The sequence below is a fragment of the Anser cygnoides genome, chromosome 3 (genome assembly GCF_040182565.1).
Source record: "Anser cygnoides isolate HZ-2024a breed goose chromosome 3, Taihu_goose_T2T_genome, whole genome shotgun sequence".
Lineage (NCBI taxonomy): Eukaryota > Metazoa > Chordata > Aves > Anseriformes > Anatidae > Anser > Anser cygnoides.
In genome coordinates, this window is record NC_089875.1 from 38,214,645 (window position 1) to 38,236,721 (window position 22,077).

The 22,077-nt window shown below is 40.7% G+C and overlaps 1 protein-coding gene across 2 annotated transcripts in view; it reads right to left on the reverse strand.

The window, feature by feature from the left end:
- The window catches only part of KIF26B (kinesin family member 26B), a 297,138-nt gene that overhangs the window by 33,963 nt on the left and 241,098 nt on the right, over positions 1 to 22,077 (reverse strand). For both annotated transcript variants that reach the window (XM_066995522.1, XM_048053158.2), the window contains one exon: positions 21,209 to 21,368. In XM_066995522.1, the coding sequence (XP_066851623.1) occupies positions 21,209 to 21,368 (160 nt within the window). The remainder of the gene's footprint in view (positions 1 to 21,208; positions 21,369 to 22,077) is intronic.

The following is a 22,077-nucleotide window of genomic DNA, read 5'->3' on the forward strand; positions in this document are numbered from 1 at the left end:
AAAAAGCCTCCCCTCCTCGGCCCCCCCATCCTTTCTTGCTTGGCTCCCTGTCTGGAAGCATCACAGGGGCTCCGCTTATCACTGAAGAGATTTGGTTGCTTTGAATGAGAGGACAACATTTGTACCCACTTCTGAACAGCCCCTGGAGTAGCTGAGGAGACTGCCTGCCTCTGCTGGGCTGCCTGTGTCCTGGAACAAACCAGGTGGAGAGCCAACACCATTGCTACAGGGCAGTGATGGGGGAAATCATATAGCAAAACCGAAACACAAGGACACGTTCCCTGGCAATCTGTTGACGACACGTTCTGGAAGCCACCTTCACAGCAGCCCCTCTGGTGGCTGATTCGGGTGGGTGACGGCCTGAGCACAGCCTACAGCAAGGGCAGTGGCCACCTCAGCTTTCACCTCAGCGCAAGCAGCAAGCCCCTGCCCACCAGGCCGGCATGACCCTTGTGTTGTGCGCTCCCCAGACAGCTGGGTGACCATTTCGGCTGCCTGCCTGGTGAATACAGCGTGGTCATTTGGAAGGGGGACAGAAATGGCGCTCGCTGCTGTGCACAGCGGCACCCGCTAGCCCGGGAAGCAAGCAACAGCACTTTGCCCTTTGCTTTCAAGGAGTGTTATGATTCATATCTACCAAGAGTGGAATACCAGGGTTATTTCCTCACACAGAAAATTAACTTCAAATGTTTGTAATTGATCCATGAATATTCATGATCTTTTGGGAGGATTTCATAATTACTTCATTCTGGTTAGACTCATTTGATCTGCAGTAGAGACAGCAGCAGTTTACACTCCTTCATCAAGACGCCAACAATTTGGCTGCGTGACCTTCCCAGTTTCCTGTGCTGGAGAGCAGCTCTAGTTATCCTAATTGCAATCCCAAATGGAGTGGTACCTGAAAATAAATTGACTGCTGTTCAGTTTTAGAAACCGCTCCACTTGGAAGTGCTGGTAGCGTAAACACATGACATCTCCAGGAAACTGGAAGGTCACTCAGCAAAGTCCTTTGCATTTTGATAAGTAAGATTTTATATGCCAGCCCCCTGCAGCCTTCAACCCACAGCATTATCATAGAGGAAGAAGAACACACGCTCCTGCACAGAAAAAAAAAAAAAAAAAAAAGAAGGAAAAAAATGGAGAAAAAAAACAACAGACTTCATCTGCCATTAATATTATGAAAATTATACGGCTCATCATGCTACTCACTAGACCTATTCCAGATGAAAGTTAGGTTTAGAAGTTTATTCTGCCCATGCATCTGTGCACAAGTTTGCCTTATCGCTTCCAGCAATAAACTTTCTGCCTGTTGGCTAACTTAAAGAAACTTTGAGAAAACAATTTAAAAGCCTCAAAGTCTCCACAAGTATTGTGAGAACTGATGGCTGGGTGGATGGATGAAATCTTATTTGTGCTCCCACAGCAAAGTGGCTGAGAGTCCTTAAACTCTACCCTTGAACACACAAGGGGAAGGTACACAGGTAAGAGAAATTGCCAACCACATGGCAACTTTCAGCCAGTATTTATACCTTTTTGGATGCCAAAATTAAGAGACAAATTGTTAGAAACATGATTTTCTTGATGCTGATCCTCTCAGAACTGCTCATTTAGATTAACAGACCAAAAAATATCCACTCATATGAAAGTGGATCTTGGCTATCAACTGTCAAAACACAAAGTAGAACAGTAAAAATATTAAATTAACAACATCAGAGCAAAATATACAGTCAAATACCTCAAGAATTAGTGCCATCCTTGGTAGTCAATTTATTAGCTCTTTAAAGTTCCTCTTCACATACAACTCCAAACTCTCCTTCACAGAGAAGCATAAAACTGTTAAAAGCTGCTAAAAGAAGCAATACGTCTTCATTGGCAGGGAAGATGGACTCTGCTACAGCTGATTGATGTGCTAATTTAGGATTGGAATAAAGCAGGTGAAGCAATTTCCAAAACTGGGGGATTTTTATGTGTCATTCCCCATTTGTCAGTTGGGGATCCACATGCCTGAGTTGCTCAGGTGCAAACCATCTAGGAATTCAGGACTGATATTTTGGAATTCTGTACTGACATGTACAGGTATTACATGCAGATCCTAGACACTTGGAAAATCCCACTGAAGTCAGCAGATATCATGCGAGTCCATCATCTTCCAAAAATCTGGTTAAGTAACTAAGTCTGGACTTAGTTGTCTAACTACACTGCTTCTCCTTTACATCTATATTCTTCCAAAAAGCAAAATGGACTAGAAAGCTGGTTTCACTTCACAGATTCCATTTTGCCTTTTTTCAAGTCAAAATAAGTTTTTTTTTAACACCTGCAATGATGTTTGAAGAACCAGATGAATGGCAGAGTTCTCTGGCTCGCAAGTCCTTTGCCTCTATATTTGCACTGCCAACAACCAATAGGGATGAGTTGAGCTTGTTAGGAACTGGAGAGAGACCAAAAACTCATTTCACATAAAAATTAATGGCCATCAGACAGCAACAACTTTTGTGTACAGATGGGCTGAGCTACCCTCACAATGGGCTGATTGAGAGATGTGATGAAACAGACTGAACGACAACAGTGATGATGCTATCTTGCACTGTAATTAAAGATCACAGATGAAAAAAATCTTTATCTGTGACTGGCTTGGTGATATCTGAAAAAATGCCTCAAAACTAAGACTTTTATGAGCTGAAAACCATGGCAGTGTGGTCTGAACCCAGCTGTCACTGAAGTCAACAGAAAGGCTTCAGCAGGATTTGAGTTGGGCTTTTACAGATTCTGTGATTGGATGCATGAGATGATGAATTGAATAATCCCTTCTTGAAGTCAAATACATGGCAATGAAGTTAAACCATGGAACCACAGGCAGTTTTATGATGTGTTTAAAAGTTTTTGGCAGCACAGGGCCAAATCTAGCAGCTGCTGCAGGGCAGTGGGAATTTTCTCATCTATAAACACAGGCACAAGAAAACTAAATGTTTGGTTCTTTTACCCCCCTCACACTTCATCATACTTTATTCATAGAGGATGCAAGATAAAACCTGAGGGACCCCAGTCTCCATGCAAGTATTTCTTATTGTAAGTAAAAGTGGCCAAATCTATATATAATGATTTTAAATGTATATGTATTTGTCATGTAAACCATTTGGAGATTGGCCGTATCAAATACATTTATCTTCATCTATGCAGCAATTTAAAATATTAATGATGCACATGCATTTTTCATATTATCTGAAGTTTTGCTCCCCCTTTAAATGGATTCTTTATTTTAGTGGGATTTATTTTGCCCACTATAATGCCATTAATTAGACAAGCTCCTCAATAGACTCTCATATCTTCAGCACTTCAGTGATCTCTTAATAGCCTGTGACAGCAAAGAAAAGGAACTCTTTGAAACTTGCTGTTTTGTAACCTTACATAGCTTGCGGTTTTACCTGAGGTAACCAGAGCATGTTTTAGAATTCAATAGGCATCTATTACACCCAGAAAATCAACTGTAAATTTGAGTATTTCCATGCTAATAGCTGCCTCTCCACAAGATTGGCAGTCAGAACAGACTTGTGAGTGCCAGAAAGCAAAATACAACTACTGATGTTTGTATGTATTTAGCTTTAAATGATAAAAAGATATCTATTAAAGAGTCAGCTGTTCAAAATCCCAGAAGCATTAAAATAAAATTTCGAACACAAGCTGAGCCAGTCTTTCACAAAAAGCCCCTTTCAACCTTCAACCATCTTCAGAAAGCCTCAAACTGGACTCATTTACAATGTGCCTGGAAGGGCCCTGTTCTGTTTACAGAGCTGCTGCTGAAGCTCAGTAATTCTTGCAGCTGAAAATAGTTGAGGCTGCAGGAATATTTTGGCAAAGTTCTTGTCCTAGCTTTATACTCTCTACTCTCTCTGCTGTTGAATTTAGTTAGACAGGATACTAGAGGGACATTTGGCCTGAAGCAGTATGGCCACTATTATGTTCTTAACTTTGTATTACTGTGGTTTACAGCAAGGCTCTGCAGCCTCCCTCCTGCATCCCCTCCGCATGCCCACTGCACTCTCCTGAGGATGGGGAAATGCGTTCCTCAGAATCCCGTCAGTCCCTGGGTGCTGGGTCTGCAGGCACAAGAGAGGCCCAGAGGAAAGATTGTCATTGTGTTAAGGACAGCATATGGCCAATGACCACAGAGAAGGAGGGAAAAGGAACACATTGATTGTTCTGTGTTCCTGTGAGACTGTCATCAAAAAGGGGGTGATGCTTGGGGTGGGAAGAAACTGAATTTTCACCTCCTGCTCCTGCCCAGTAGAGAGAATCATATCATCTTCCATAAGCATTTACAAGACCCATCATTGAAAACATTCGGGCTTCCTAGCACTGCCCACAACCACTGCCATTGCAGAGTAGCATGCTAGAAGCCATCAAATCTCCTGTTTATTCACGTTCGAGCACGACCCTTTGGTTTCCATTGCTCTCACTCCCCAGTAATGGGAATACTCCTGCTGCATTAACAGGCAACACATTGCTGCTCACCCTCTCTCTCTGTTGCCTCACCCTACTTGGGTATGAAAGCAAATTAATTTAGTCTTCTCTCACAACAATCGCAGAATGGTTTGGGTTGGAAGGGACCTTAAAGATCACCTGGATCCAGCCCCTGCCATGGGCAGGGACACCTCCCACCAGACCAGGTTGCCCAAAGCCCCATCCAGCGTGGCCTTGAGCACCTCCAGGGATGGGGCATCCACAGCTTCTCTGGGCAGCCTGTGCCAGGGCCTCACCACCCTCCGAGTGAAGGGTTTCTTCCTTATATCTAATCTAAACCCACCCTCTTTTAGTTTAAAGCCATTACTCTTCGTCCTATCACTACACACCCTGACAATCCTGGTCCCCTCACCAGCCTTTCTTGTACTTGTTTCAGACTGAATTCATTCTTCATCCATGTAGGTGACCAGAACTTTAACCAGGAGAGGAATTGCTAGTCCTAATATTTATGCATAGGGGCATTAATATTTTTCTATTGCCATTCCTCATGTGTCTGCAGACTTCATTACCTTCTCAGTGTTGCATTGCCTGTGGACACCCGTGGTCATTAACCGACATGCCTAAATCAGCACAGACACCCCCACTCCTCTGTCTAGCTGATGAGCTCCCAAATTTCAGTAGAAATTGTTAGCAGTCTGTCAGCAAGCCCTTGCACAGGCCATTAATGCCATTTCTATTACTCTAGCCCTCAAGGTCCTGCAGCTGCTCCCAGCTGATGTTCTTCCTTTGTACAGACGATGGCTCTTTGCTTTGTGCAACCAGCCACTGTGATTAGCATGCTCCTGCTTTGTGTGTCAAGGCTGCTGATAATAACATGAAATAAAATCTCTCCCAAAACTGATCCTTGAGGAACTTCCCTGGTGGCCTTTCCTCTACTCTGATAGCTCCCACTTCAATGCAAGCAACTGCTGCCTCATCAGTCTTCACTATCAGATGCATCTTACAGCTTCCTGTCTTCTTCAGCTTAACAAATAATTCCTCATGGGGCTCCAATTCAGTTATTTACTCAAGTCTAGACAGATGACATTTACCACTGTTCTTTCACCTAGAAAATCAGACATTAGGTATCATTACGCACAAAAGAGATGGCGAGGGTCGTATCCGGGGCTGTCATGGAGGAGTGCTGAATTTAAATGCACAAGTGGCTATTCCACAATTCCACTTCTTGGAACAGCCAAGAAATATCAAGGCTCCCCCTTCAAGAAGATTGTATCTGGTGTCTGTACTTACTCTAAAGTGAGTTTAAACTCACTCACACCTTCAGGATTTGTCCCTCCAACATGTGAATGCTAATACTGAATATGTGTCGTAGCAGGACTTTCTTAACATTTCAATGTTAACCTCTGCAGCTATCACAATAGCAAAAATTGATCATTTAATTCAGACAATCTAGCAGTGAACTCATTTCAGCTCCTCTCTTCTCTCCATCCCCCATACACACTGATGAGCAAATCATTTAGAGAAGGGTTTGTCTGCTGACTGTATGGATTTTACTCAGCATGAAAATATATTCATCTAATTGCACTTTGAATGGTAAGGATCTGAATAAATGAAACGAATTGTTCTGTGGATACAGGAATTAATGAAGACTGGTTTCCTGTGGGTTTGCAACCTGTTCCTCCATTTCCTACCCTTCTGCTGTCCCCTCTTCTCCATGCTTCCTATCACCTCACCTTGCTGCATCCCACTCAGCTCGTCTCATCAGTTTCATCTCCTCCTCTCCCTGCTGCCCTGTGTGAGCCAGCACACATGTAGAGCAGCACAGAGCAGTGCAGGGCTGCAGCCTCATGCCTTCCTGGCTCAGCCTGAGCGGGCACCTGCTTCTGCCCCCTCCCTCGCCCAGGCCCAGGAGCCTTGAGGAGGCTTCAAATGTCTGAAGGCCTGTCCCCATGTTAAATCTGAGTGGAAATGGTCAATTGAATGGCCAACTAAAAGATCTACTGGGATGACTGGAAAGAGACATGTGATGATGTATCCTTCGTCTTAGAAAAGTGGCTAAAAATCTCTTGCAGTATGTATGCCAGAGCTAGTCCTGCTCTTGGAGCTTGTCAGACTCCACAGTTCTGAAACACAGCGTAGTGCCGAGAAGTCTTTCCCACCACCAGCTTCTGAGGACAGAAAGGACGTTCCCCGTATTAGCATTATGAGAGTGATTAGAGCCACCTAATTATAGCTCTGCAATGACAAAAATCTCAGCTCACAGATGTCAAGTTAGCCAGGCTTTTAAGTTCTTCATGTCCTGTGGCGTAGATTATTCCTGCTTTATAATTTTTCAGATCCATATTACAATTTTATGTCCAATTAATTCTCTGGGAAGATAGCAGTTCTAAGATGAACGTGGAGTAAATACAATCAATAACAAATTGGCTGTTATGAGAGTTCAAGTCACTATGGTATTGTTAACATTTTCCAGTAGGCCAGGTTTAGTTTTTTGTTTTTGTTGTTGTTGTTTCATATGATGTATGACACATTAAATACATAGCAAATGGCTTTTAGGTCCCTGTTTTCAAAGCTGCTACTGTATCAGTTTCCAAAAATGGTAAATTATGACGCAAAAGGGACCAAAGAAATTTGTCAACCCACAAATACTCCCTCAGCGCAACACATTTGCATATAGTTTAGCTAAGAGGTGTATTTGACCCAGGCATTTATAATTAACTCTTAAGTTGTCATACATAAAGAAAAGCTTTATATTAATTTCAATGTTTTTGTTGCAATGTAATTCCAAGAAACACCAATTAGCTATCAAATGCTGACAACTTGCACTTATCACTGATTAGGGCTAGATATGAACTATAAACCTAGCACATTACCATAGTGCAACAGCTCATTACCAGTCTAGCTTTCCTAGCTAATCTTTTCTACTAATTTTTATTTAGGGACCTTCTGGCTAGCTCATCTGAAAATTATACGCTAATGATCTGAGCAGAATCGAGAGCTTTAAACTGTAACACAGGAGAGAAAAAATTTCTATTTGATCTCTTTATGTTATGATAGATGCCATTTAATCAATTAGCACAGCAGTACACCACATTCCAATCCAGATCTTGCAAATATTAAAGAAAACATAAAAGGGTGAGAGCTTCACACATCTCTAGACCTTCTCCATCATAAGACAGAGCATCATATATATCATATATATGATAACAGAGAATGTTTAAGAGCACAGTCACTGAGACAGCAGTCAAGACACTATTTCCTGTGGGTCTCCTACAAGTCCAGCATAGTGGATTGCCAAGGATGCGACTGCAGACAATAGATGGGACATGTTAGAGACAGGGTCACAGCACTGTGCGCTGTCTCTCGCAAAGTGGCCCAAGAGGCACCCTGGGGTACCTGCTGCCAGTTAAGCCTCCAGAAGGTTTCACATGGGAATGGCCCAGAACCAGAAATGTGGCTTGGAAGCTGTGTCTGCTTCCTTTACTTCTATTCTTCTTGAGATTATGAAAGTGTTTGAGGAGCTGCATCCACAGTACAGACTCTGGACAATCATGGACTACAGATGCTGCAGCAGTGACAATGAGTGTTTCATAATTACTTGCTAGAATTTTATGCTAAAATTACATAGAAGTATATGATAAACAAGAATTACTTCTGAAATACATTGGAGATAAAGAAAAAAGGATATTTTATAATATTCACTTTTTAATGAGTACAAAGGTTTAAGGACGATAAGATGTAGGTAGGAAAGGGTAGGAAAATGTAAACAATCCACATTCTATAAAGCTTGTATAAATTAAGAGTATTACGGGATATAAAAGTTTTATATTTAATAACTAATACAAACAGATTGAGAGCAATGACAAAGATTTGAGAAGCAGCATAAGATCACATTTAGATGCTATCTCATTCCCTGTAATCTAACTGTGCTGGAGTTTCTTTTCTGAAGATTATGAGGTTCACCCAACAATACCAATAATCATGTCCTGTGCTTCCTGGACTCTACTCTGAATGAGTTAAAGATAGAGATGATCAAAATTCATACTAATGACTTAAAAAACAAAATATGTTGCTAATTCAACCACTCAAACACCTCCATCGCTGCTCTCTACTTATGCAATTCAAAAACTGGATAATGCCAAAGAACGGCATGCTGAGCAAGTTCTCAACACTCATCTAGTCCTGACCTTGAGATGATAAGCAGGTAGTCTCTTATGTGCAGGAAGCTGGACCCTTTTCCTAAACAGTGGTAGAGATTTTTTCTCCATACTATGGACAAAAGGAGAAATCATTCCTCAGTACTCCCTTTCTTGGAACCTGAAAAGCAAGGGCGTGAAGACTTGTTGCTCTCTGCCCATCTTTCTAGATCTCCCAAAATACTGTTCTCTAGTTAAATACACAAAGGTTTGCAGATTTAACTGCAAGAAACATCTCAATATGAACATATTCAGACCACAGGGTAGAGAGATGTTCATTTATTATGGAAAAGGAGCTGGAAGGAAAAAGCACCATACATATTCCTATTGCATATTATGAGGTTAACCAAGGAGAACCTACTCTTGCATTCAGGTATTGCAAAACACTGTGAAAAGTGATACAGGTAGGATATCAACTGTAAGGTCAGTTAACTCAGTCCCTTTTTATTAAGATAATAATCACTGGTAAATAGTATTAGTTTGCTTCTGGCACAATAGAACTGTATTTCCAAATTGTACAGTCTTAGAAGGGAACTGATATGAAGCTCCAGTTACTAGCACAATTAATATACAGAGAAGAATACAGAATTCATTAGATTTAATATGGATTACAGAATTAGATATTAATAGGAAAATTTTGGATTTTTATATTCCTGTGAGATGAATTAATGTAAAGCAACACACTGGGAATACTTATCATAAAGCATAACAGTTACTGGGTTTATATCTGTATGGACCATAAAATTATTAAGAAACTTATTTGTGCTCTGAACTTAGAGCAACTTTCAATATAGATAGGTAAAATAACCATTTAGTGCTTAAATGTGATATCGCTAGTCAAAATGAAACTCACATATCCACACTGTTATATTGAATGTTACCTTACTATAATTTCACACACAGCCTGCAATGCTCTTCATTCAGCTAAACATTTCGTATTGAAAGGTGTGCTCTTTTGTTGCTGCTCTCTTCAATTACCCGTTGCTCTCTGGTCTTTGGCTAGGGGGACTTGTTTAGCAACAGGACAGTTTGCTCTCTGATTAGGCATCTAAACAGTTATTAGTGTGTAGCTGAGATTCCTTAAAAGAATCAGGCATCACCCTATAGAGAAGCACCACTGATGGATGGGACCTGGCCAATGGAATTAAAAATGTATTTTCATTGTCTTATTGCTCTATGGAAAAAAAAAATGGTAGAAAAGTTTAAGCTAAACTATGAATTTTCTTGAGAGGACAAAAAAATCCATTTCAATTTTCGCAGTACACTTAACAGAAGTATTTGATACCAGGAGAAACCAGGGAAGTTCTTCCACAGCACTGCAAAAACATCGTGGCCCTGGCTGGACAAGTCTTGACCCTGCTGGAAACACAGGTGACAGCCCTGGGGAGCGTGTACAGGAGAGAGACCCAAAGCATCGCATTCAGATTCACAGCAGCAGTAGCCTTTTCCCCAAACACCCTCATTGCCATGGGGCTTGCTGTGCTGAGAGGAACATTAGGGGAACTGTTACGACACCTACGAATGGACACTGAGGACTCCACTGGTTGTGTGACCTACCTGAAGTTTGTCTGACACACACACAAATTATTTCTGGTGAACGAACCCATAAAGCACTGCAACCAAATGTAGCTGAAGACCAGCAAAAGCCACCAATTAAAATACCATTACACAACACATCTAAAATGGCTGAAGTCACCTAACAAGAGAAAAGAAAATCTGTAACCAGTTTAACAGGCTTATTTTATATTCTGTATATACATACATATATATATACAAAGTTCTCTGTGTGTGTGTGTGTGTGTGTGTGTGTATACACACACACACAGCAACTACAGCACAGTTACCCTCAGTTCCCTTTTGTACATGGACAACTATCTTCCACCACTCCAGAAGTGCCCATACATGAAAGGTGAGCAGGAGTCAGGAGATACATGTGAGCGTGGTCTGACTGAGTACCCAGAGCTCCTGGCACAGTCTGTCTTTCTGCAGAAGTGCAGTTATTTCTGTAACACTATACCTTTGGAAGCATTTTTTCACCATGCAGTATATGCAAACTGGGTAGCAGATCTGGATACAGCATCTAATTCTTGTCCTCTTGCACAGGTGTGTAACTTCAAAGCACATCACAGGGAGCCTGTGAAAAACCTTGTTTGCAACAGAGCAGAAATGCGGTCTAGGAGCACAAAAGATTCTCTTACCCTGCTTATATCTGGAGGCAGAAATGAAAATTGTGTCCAGTCTTTATAAGACTGCTTCAGGGACCTTCAGGTCCTACTGGCAGAGAGGTGATGAGGTGCTTTTAGTAATTCTTGTTGTAAGTGGCTCCCCTCATTTGCTCTCCAGCTGTCTCCAAGATGAGCAGCACAGGTGCCTACTGCAGCCTGAGCTGCCCTGAGGGACTGGCACAGTCGACACAGGAGCTACAGGAGACCCCTGTCCCCTCGAGCTGCTGCAGAAGGCAGGCAGGACACCCAGCAGGGCCGCAAGCTCCAAGAGCAGGGCAGAGACCTCAGTGAGAGCACCCACTCCTGCAGAGAGCGACAGAGCCCTGGCTCAGGTTGCCCAGAGAACCTCCTCCCTCCTTGGAGATCTTCAAAAGCCACGTGGACATGGCTCTGGGCAATCTGCTCTAGGTGTCCCTGCTGGAGCAGGGGGTTGGACCAGATGACATTCAGAGTTCCCTGTTCCTTACCTCAGCCATTCTGTGATTCTGTGAACACATTATTCTTTCAATTCTGAGCCCCAGAATCCCTTCACATCTACTTCAGCTCCCAATTTCTCCTTTTGTTCTACAGAGATTGAAGACTGCATCTCCACAGGTCCCACCTTTGTAACAGTACCCAAAATAGCCGCTGCCACAGTTCTGCTAACCCAGCTCTCTGCTCTGCAGAACCAGAAATCAAAGGAAGGCAGAAGGGCTGATATTTCTGACAGTACTGATGTACATTTTATCATTGATTTTCAAAATGAGTAAAGCTTTTTTTCTGCCCAAGAGCAAAAACTTAGGAATAGAAAGAGAAACAATTTAGTAACTCAAGCCCCCTAAAAAATAACCCATAATTTAAAATATGGCAGATAGAACAATTTTGCTGATGTGATAGATAGGACAAAATACATCTAAAACAGTTCCTGCTGTCTGAAATTACTTTTATTAAGTGTTGTCACATATTGCTGGAAAACATGTCACCTGATGGCATTTATAAATAAACAAAAATTTTAAAAATTAAAATAATCTAACAAGTTTGGTTCTGCAGCAGGAGAGGGAGCTCATTTTAATATTTCAGAAGTTAGTTCTCACCAGCCTTCTCAACTCTGAAAAGTCAATGCATATTTTAAAAAAATTCACTTCACATCTGTTCACTGTGTACAGGCCTGGAGGCAAGCACCATCCAGAAAACTTTGATCATCCAGCAGAAGCTAGTTGGTATCTGAAGGGCAGCGAGAGGATTGTCTTCGTCGCTCTCCTCTCCAACGTGTTATGAAAATAACAACTTCAGTAAAAGTTTGTAGGGAAAAAAACATCAGCTGCAATGCCATTCAAATGCTCCTGAAGCAATTTGAAAACTGGCTGAAATATTCAGCATTTACCAGCACATAATTCTCTTCAAAGCTCTTCAAAATGGGCCTGTCACTCCATTGAGGGGGTTCAGTTAAGTTTCATATTGGTGAAATATAGTCAGAGAAAAGAAAGTCTGAAGAAACATTGTTCAACGATTTGCCCAGAGAATGTAAAACAAGATTTTGTGAGTTCACAAATGTGATTTATATACATTTCTGACTTTGAAAAGGAAAATCATATAGTCCTGTCTGTGCCACTTCAGGTGTCACACATTCCTATTTATGAGGCAAGTTCCCATAAAACCTGCTTGAGCTCAAAATTCATGGTCACAGACCCATTTGCAGGAAGTCATCAGATGATCGTACATTTCCACTTTTCACATTCACCAATTCACACCATCAAGCTCATCCCTTGCAATCCCAGACAATCCCATCACTAGGTAACACTTAACCCCATACTGCTTCTCTCAAAAAGTAAGCTGTTAATCATTGATTTCTGAACATGAACTACTGTATACAATACCCCTTAGCAAGGATTTGAGGATTATCTCATCTAATTAGATATAAGCATGTTTTCTAATCTCTGGGTTTAAGTCAAAGCCCAATAAAAAGACTTCCATTGACTTACACTGAGTTTTGGATCAAGCATTGTGAGAACTTGATTATGCATTTCAAAGACAAAGAGACCTTAACAAAAAGTGTAACTAAATGACAAAGGAAGAAAAGCAGTTAACTGAGTTAAATGGTCTGGATGTCTCATGTCACTAGGGATGAGTCTTGAGAAAGAAATCACTGAAAGTTTCTGGATGTCTTGCAAGCATAACAATCCAGCTGACTGCTAGTTTTCAGACTCCTAAAAGCAGGAGATTCTAGGAGACAAACTAAAACATTCTTTAATATTTATTTATTTATACAACTGGCTGCCATGTGCAAACAGGCTCATTCTAGCAATGAAAAGTTTGATTCTTGGGAAGTTATTCCATTGACTAACAGGAAGCACTATTAGCGTGCTTTCAAGCTTACATCCCTCTGTCTCATTACTGAAGGATAATCATTCTGCCACGTCGTCTCACCAGAGCAATTCTCTCCTCCTGTGTGTACTTGCATCCTTGAAATACTACAGAGCAGTTGTCATCTCCCCTGTCAGAAAGGAGCTTCCTTGCAAGCTATGAAGCTTCATTTCTGTTATGGTGTTCTTCCAGGTAAGCAACCCTCTCACCTCAGACCTTTCACAATTCCTCTTGCTTCTCTTTTAAATTCTCTGCAGCCTGTAACATCTTAGCAACGAGGTGCTCAAATCTGAACGAGGTATTGTAGGATCTGGTACTATGCAAAGAAAAGCAATTTTCTTTGGTAGTCTGCAGTGGCATGTGTGTGCTTTCTTGCCCCAAGTCACACCAGTTTTGTGTAGGGAAAGAAGGATCATCAGGGAAATGAAAGTTAGCTTCACAGATAATATTTGCACGTAACTGTTCAAGGAACTGGATATAACCAAAAATGTGAACTAAGGCTAATAAAAATTACCACATGCTTTTTGATAATTTGCTGCATTGCAAAAGATCTCATTATTCCAAGAATATGACTATTTAAAAATTGTTCAATTATACATGAAATGAATTACCACCACGTTTCCATGGGAGAAAATGTATTAGTGTTCAATTGAGCCTGAACTAGTCATGGAACAGGTGGGAATAAACTGCTGGATACCCTTACTGAAGCAATATTAAGGTTCAAAATGGCATTTTAATGAATTAAGTATAGATTCATTTGTACATGAAATCACCACAACTGCCTGTTTGGGTCCCAGTCAAGTTATAATTCAACAATAACTGCATGCTACCGGATTGCTTGTTCATTACCAGTCGTGGCTGTGCTGGCCCTGGACCAATGTGGTGTCCTTCCCTGATACAGCTATCTGCTGATGATAGGAATGGCTATTTAAATGCAATTAGTAATTGCTATTAAATCTTCCTATAAACCAAAAGCACTTCCCTTCTCATTTCATTTTGCAGTCCATCATTATTTGCTTATTACAGTATCTGTAAAGAAGTAATTCATTGAGTGGCTGAAAGAGCATTAGAAGAGCTAGCTCACGAGGACTGATTCTTCCCACGTGAACATCTGTGCAGAGTGGAGCCACGTCAGCTGAGGTCTGCTGTAAAACTGGGGTAATGGGATCGGGCTCAGTGAAAGCAACACACTCACCTGCATCCTCCCCACACACATGCAGACACCCTTGCTCCAATAATTAATGTGCTGCCAGTCTGGCACAACTGAACTGAAAACCCAAAGCTGGGGAATGGCATGCTGTGGCTTTGTGCTCCACTGAACCTTTCCTTGAGGATTTTGTCTACTACCTCTAACTAACTTCGTGATGAAACACACTACTGTAATAAATAAATAAATAAATAAATAAAAAAGCTCAAATCTGCACTATCAGCTGTACAAACCATCCTACAATAAACTGCATTGCTGATGAACACTACAACAGTGATTGCTGGAGCATGCAAAATCTGTTACCCTCCTGCTCCTAAGTTGCAGATTAAATTACTCTAATAAAATGTAAAAAGTTTTCCTAATTCACAGACTGTGCATCCCTGATTCCATCTATAGTTCCCTGGAATAAAGAAGAAAATTGACAGATATTCAACCTAGTAAAAGTGTCAGCTACAGAAAACCCCCAAAGGTGAAAGTAATTGCCAGATGCTCCAAATCCTCATTATATCCGTGCTGACAGTGTTTCTGTGCTCACCTCTTGCTAGCAACTGCATCGCTCTTCCAAGTTGCCAGAGCACTCTGGCGAGTGTCAAAGAGTGTGCACCTAAGGCCAGGTCCTCAGCTGGTATAATATGGCAAAGCTCCAGGGGCTTAAGTGCCTGCTAGCCAAGGCTCTGGCCCGTGCGACCTGGCTGCCAACGTCATGGAAAACTTCCTTTGTTCCTGAGCAGCTCACAGTTTTGATAGCTAATTAGGAAATATTTCACATTCAAATAAATCTCAATTGACAGCTCTCCTACAACGGGATCACTTGGGGGTATTTCTTAGGCTTATTCCTTTATTTGAATGGGCTCATTTCATTTTCTCCTTTGCTTCCCAGTTCTCTGTGGATTGTTGCCTCCTCTATGCCTTATCTCCCAGTCTCTCTTGGAGCTCTCCCATTCATTTTGGACCATTTCCCAGTCCTGGGGCTCTGTTTCAGCTGTCACTCATGTCCTCATTTTCCCTTTCTATTCCCCATTTATCTGCTCTCACATTTATAGAAGCAAACCAGCAAAACAGTTCTTCACCCACTTCTAATATATTAAGTATTAAATTAACACAGAAAGATTGCAGATTCCAAAGGCTGCACAAGATTTTATTTTCTGAGGCTTTCTGTGGCTTTTGCACCATGTTCTCATTGAGGAGAAGCAAAAGCAAGCAACAGAAATAGGAATGCAGCAGTGGAAAGCATAAGTAACTGGAATCACTCAAAAAATAATAATAATGTGATTTTAGGTTTAGACTTGAGTGAAGTCACCAATAAACAGATTCCCCATTGAGCATATAGTTCAATTTTGGCATTAACTTCTTACACTTACCAAGCAGACTCAATTGTATGAATACCACTAAACTAAGACTTAGTACAAACATGTAGCTAAGGATAAAATCTCCAGTACTCATACTAGTTATTGTACAGGAGTCTTCCTGGAAACAAGAACTCCACCAAGCAGCGTACCATTTTCCTTACATAGAATACTCTTTCATTGATTGGGTGTTACTGCCAATTCTCTCCTCAGCAGCTGTTCAAATTGCTCTGCAGAGAAACCCTCCCAGGACAGCACTAGCAGAACCATCCCTTGTGATGTTCCATCTTCTGAGCGTTAGTAGGAGCAACTACCAATGAGGATAATCCCAGAGTCAGACCGATCATGCTACTATATGCTTAGTAGCAGGCATACGGGAAGCCCTGTCAGAGTCTTTCATTGCTGTAAAAAAGCATACCGTGTCTGATTCTGTGCCAGTACCATTTTTATAGTGCTGCAATTCCACTGATGACAATGGAGGTATTCCTGATTTATGCAGGGATGAAAGAGAGTGTAGGAAAATTACCACTACTGTAGTTTATTTGCCATCATGGCCTCTCTTTCCATCATGTTGTCTTCACATCAGTTAAACTCTTGGTCTATTCTTACACATGCACTTTCTCCCAAGCTGGCATCTGTGTAAGAGCCCCCAGTCCATCTTTTTTTTTTTTTTTTTTTTTTAAGTATAACAGATGAAGCAATGGCAGAGATACAGGTAGTGTTTGAAAAGTACAGCATCTGTGCTATTGATCAGTTAATTCCAGGTGCTGTGTTCAGTTTTGTTTAAATTTATTGTGAAGTGGTTTTTAGCTTTCCTTATCTCTTCCTGAAAAGTTTTCACCAACGTTTCATCTGAGAAAAATATTCTAACTTGTGCTATAAATGCAAAGGCAAGATGCATAAACAAAAGATATCCTCATTCTTTTCTCATGCAATTCCTCACACAGATGAAAAAACTGCAGACAGATACACCCATTTAACCAAGAAGAGAATCTGAATTACTGGATTCATCCAAACCTCATTTTTGTTTTAACCCCAATAATCAACCAGCAATTTAAGGAAATACCTGACATAAAGCATACTCTTTCAGCTCATCTTTTATACCGCAATACCATAATACATCACTTTCCCTTTTCTCCTTTTCACTTAAAAGCAGTAATAGTCTACCCTTGGGAAAAGCATAAAGCCAGATTTTCCATCCCATTAGAACAATCTGTGTGAGCCTTTAGCTCTGAAATAAAGGTAACAGAGTCCTAGCAACACTTACAATGTAAGTCATGCTTTCTGCCAAGTCTGAATGCCCTTTACAAAGTCCTGCTTGATTTTTTTCTAGCTCAGTTTTATAAATGTGAATATATACATAAATAGATGATTTTCCAAAGGTCATGCAGAAAGAAAGAAAGTTTTAGCCTAAGGTTTAAGCACCATATTAGATCTTAAAACATGGTGGCTTTGGCTCTCGTATAACCTTATACCAAACACTTAGTATCTTTTATTTTCTACCAAAAAAAAAAGAAAAAGAAAAAAAAAAAGAACACACAATACCAGCATGTAATATATGGGACAATCTGCAAACATCTGAGAGAGAAGCAGAAGTTCAGAGAACAACATTCATGCTTTCAACTCACACCCATCTGTCTTATGAACAAGACTCCACCTCTGGATAAGCATGAGCATCTAGTTCAAAATCCAGGATGCCTCCAGAAACACAAACACATTGGGATAGCACATTAAGAGAAAAGCCTATTAGATAAAACAAGCAACAATTTCTGAAAAAGAAATTCATACAGCCTTGCACTTTTCTAAACAGTTTTCTTACATTCTCACAGCCATTAAAATGTATAAAAATGATTATTTCCTAAACAGCATTACCATGAATTATCGCCACTACTGTTGCCTAGCAACTGGAGTAATTTTTGAATAGTGAGCTATATAAACCAGTATCTGGAGTTTGTGCAAATGGGTATTCATCTGAGGGTTTAAAACACATTCCTCATAGAAATCAGATGCAGAAAATGCAGCACTAATGTAAAGCTGAAACGCTTTTAAGAAAATAAAACAGCTCTAATAATTGCTGCAGCTTAGCAAAATCCTCCTCCTATAGCAGAGCTGTCAAACTTGGTCAAGGCTGGAGTTGAGTTCCTTGCTCTTCTTGGCTAGCAAGTGCCCCTTTCCAATTTTCATGAAGATGTTTGACATTCCTGTGGAGGAAATCATTCTTGCCCAGTCTTCTGAGGGATTTGCTCCTAACTCAAGAGCAATAGAAAATGGTGACATGAAATGGCAACATATTTAATTCAAATAAATAATTCTATTTTTATATGACACATATTGAGCTAGAAGAACTCACTGGTTCATATCGTACCATGACAGAGTGATGTGCTTAAAATGTTCAAAATTGGTCTGGACATTAATAATGACAAAGAGATAACCCACTGATATATTAGAGAGAGATTATAAGCACTTTAATGAAAGATACAAGCTCCCTTAAATCATGGCATAGTCACTTATTAGCTGCATGTGGTTGCCCATTATAGAGATTCTTGCCCATTCTTCAGACCCAAGTGGAATTTAACTTGATTGCAGGACAAGATCCTAACCTGTATTTTTGATGTCTGAGAATTTCTATATTACTTTCTTACAGCTCTAATAGACAAGTTCATGCTGAAGATAATGTCAATCTGTGTTACTGTTCCCAAACTCTTTTCCCAATGGAGAAAAATTCCAAGTTACTGGCTTCCAAGGCTTTCTAGCCTTATGGGTTAAGAAAAAAATGTAAAATGTGCTGAACACCAGCGTGTTTCATGGAGACTGCAGACAAAGAGGCAAATTCATCTTGGCACAAACACACAGCCTGCTGAAGACAATGGAGTAATATCTGCCTATACCAACAATGAATCTGAGCAAGCTTTTCCCTACAACTGCTACCTGTAGAGACAAGGCTGAATACAGCACTAGGTGGAGTTTAAGAGACTGCAGCTTCTCGAAGTTCAGAAAACATTTCTGCAGTAAGAGAAAACCTTTATGTGTTGTTCTCAGACACTATTTCAGGGCTCCCAGGAAGCCATACAGTGCCTACTGACAGGCTGCCACAAACTACCTAATGGCTGTTTAATAGCTCGGGCACAGAAAAGATGCTCCATTTTGTCTGTTGCTATGTGGAAATTTGTTGAGACCACACACACAATGCACAGTGCTATCGCATAAAGGAAAAATTTCCCTTGTTTTCCTTCAGTACCACTCACAAATGGCAGTCAACAAAGTTTTAATTTTATCCTTAACAATGAAAGAGAATAACCCTAAACAAAGGGATATGATCTCAGCTAGATAGGCTAGCCGTTGCTGCAAATAAGAGGTGCTACTGAACACATATCACATCAGTCTATGGGATGCACAGCCTCTTCTACAATGCAGCGCACACACATACCTCCTTCCTCTCTCCTCCACGTAGGGGCTGCACACACCTGCACTGCCAGATCGTTGAGCAACAGTATGCTTCCACAGGCACCACTCATGAATAGATCACCCTTGGGAAAAAACACATTCTGCACTCTTCTCAGCAAGAAGTGGACAGAAGTTGCTCCAAAATATACCAGCATGTTTAGCAAATTTCATTTTAAAAATCCTCTTTGGAGACAGTGACATTGCCTCTGATTTCCAGACAACAAAATACTGCTGTATACTGTGCTTCTGTTCTTATAGGAGCAGATACAAGAGGAGATGCTGGCCTGAAGAGAGCTTTTATATTCTTACAGCAGTACGGAGACATTGACGAGCAAGTGTGCTGGCACCACTGGCTGTGGAAGCTCAGAAGTGCAATAGCTGGGAACTGCTACAGAAAGGGATTGCTAGTGCAGCAAGTGGGAGACATGTTTGGTAATGCTTTTCTCACAGTCAGGCACTGCCAGGAAAAACAGCTGTTGTATGTGGTAACTATGCTTTGTGTGTTCAGTTCTAGCCTAGGGAGCACCATTAACATCATTTTTCTATTTCTACAGTCTGCCTTCTCTTCCCTTCCATAAAAACTGAAAGGAAGAAGGACAGATTTTTTTTGATAAGCATAGACTGAGCTGCATTTAGTGAAGCAGTGTTTAAGCCATTTCCACACTACAACCAGGTGATCGAGCCACAGAACATTTCATGAATATTTATATGTACAAATTTGGTTGGCCCTTAACTGAATTCCAGTCTGACTGAATTCCAGGAACAGGAATATTTCTGAAGAGCACGCTTCAAGCCCTGAATGCCAAGCAATTTTGGTAAATAAATGTTTAAAGAAAAATAAAATTAAAACCAAAAACCCATTTCATCTTTATTTTCTAAAATGAAGACAAAAACAAAGAAGTAAAACTTATCAATATCTTATATTCTTAAATTAACTTGAGAAACATGGTATTTATAGTCTTCAAAATGGTAAAACAGGTAGAATTTATGGACTCAAACATACTCTGTGAATGACTTTCTTAGTTCATTTTTCATGTCACCCTACTGTTCCCAACTCCAGATCTGATATACACATCTTCCACAGATGGTTACATTCAGTAGCAGTTTGATTACAAGATGCTACGTAAACTATTCCTATGAGGCTGGTTGCTACTCCTAGGATTTAGGCTAGAGAAAAGCAATACCTTCCACAAAATCAGAAAACTCTCTAAAATAAAAGTTGTATGACTGTCTGGGTTGGGTAATGAGTCCAAACTTGCTTTCAGACCTGTATACATGATGAATGGGCTGAGACAACAATGAAGAGAAATGAGTACAAAACATACCTACTAGGTGAGCATTTCCTCTAATTTCCCAGAAGGCACCTGCAGTAGCAAAGGCCACTTGTCTAGTGTGACAAACAGGGTCTACTTCTTTTTTTGCAAGTGAAAGGCTGACAGAGATTCAAACCACACAAAAATAAAATGCAGAGTAACCTTGCATCACAGAAATAATCCCATGGCAAAGATTCATGTACATTGTGACAGATACGTTTGAGAAACAAAAATGTGCATAATGAACAGTAAAACATTTTTCTCAATAATGATTTATCTCCTTTATGAGAGCAACTTTTGCCTCCATGGACCAAATACAAAACTGGATCTCTGAAGCTTTAAAGGATTAAAAAATCTTTGAATAATCCTAGAAAACAAAATCCTCATGTGTTGAACTTTCATCCTTAAGATCTTTAAGGCAACTAGGTCCTCTATCTTCAGGCTTCTTCCTTTGTAACCTGAACATGAAATACAGTGTAGCTACCAGATATACCGCTAGATTAGGGTTCACTGAACTTCAGGGAGGTTTTGCAGACTACCTCAAGAGGACTGCACCGACCCCAGGAGTCTCTCTCCCAGCTTACCACAAGTCTGCTGTGAGACAAGTAAACTGCCTGCAAGCATCCTCTCATTAGGTGTAACATAGATGTATACTAGGTGTAACAATATCACTTACTTGTACGGGATGTGTTTGCTTCCATTGACAAGGGCAAGGATGACATTGCCCAGTGCTGACAACGAGAGACAGAGGCCAGAGCTTCCTTCGCGGTTTTTGCTGAGCACTTTCACACAGCTCCCCAGGTCAATAAGGTGCAAGCGGCTACGACCTCCAGACACTGCCATAAACAAAGAAAGCAAATGGTTAGCATGTGCCTCCAAAAGCAGTTTCCCAAGAAAGCTAAAGACTAGCTACGACTTGTGAAGAGGAAACAATCCAGAAACCTCTCTTAATTCGTGGTATCAGCAGCAAACTGTAGGGATCCTGCTAGTTCACTTTCAGCCTGTATTGCTATACGTTTCTGTCCGCTACTGGCTTGCTTACAAATTGCTGAGGTTTTCACTACTCATCCGCTCCTGCAAGTTTAACTCTGTGGCAGGCAGGCAGAATGTGCTTTTTTTATTATTATTTTTTAATATAGCTCCTTTAGCCTATACCTTAGTTGGCTCTGTTTCTCTCTCTGAGATTTCTGTTTCTCTGCCTGGAAAACTACACGTTGACAATTGCTGTTTGGTGAGCAGTGGTTTTGTGACAGCTTCAGTTTTTCTCTTATCTTTCCCATCTTGGATACTGAAGGTCCATAGGAACCAAAGCATCAATGGGATATTCAGCTTTGCTTTAAGTTTACATATTTTTACATTATCATTTGGGCTAAGAAAAGGTTTTCCATGCTGTGGGTAGTGGATTGTTAGAAAGCTGTTCTGTTCTGAAAATGGTTTCTGTAAAACTGGCAGTGGGTGCCTGTTTTCTGTCATGTTTACTCTGTATCAACACAACTACACTGAAAGTGAAGGATGTTACCTTTGAAATACCAAGATTAACAGATA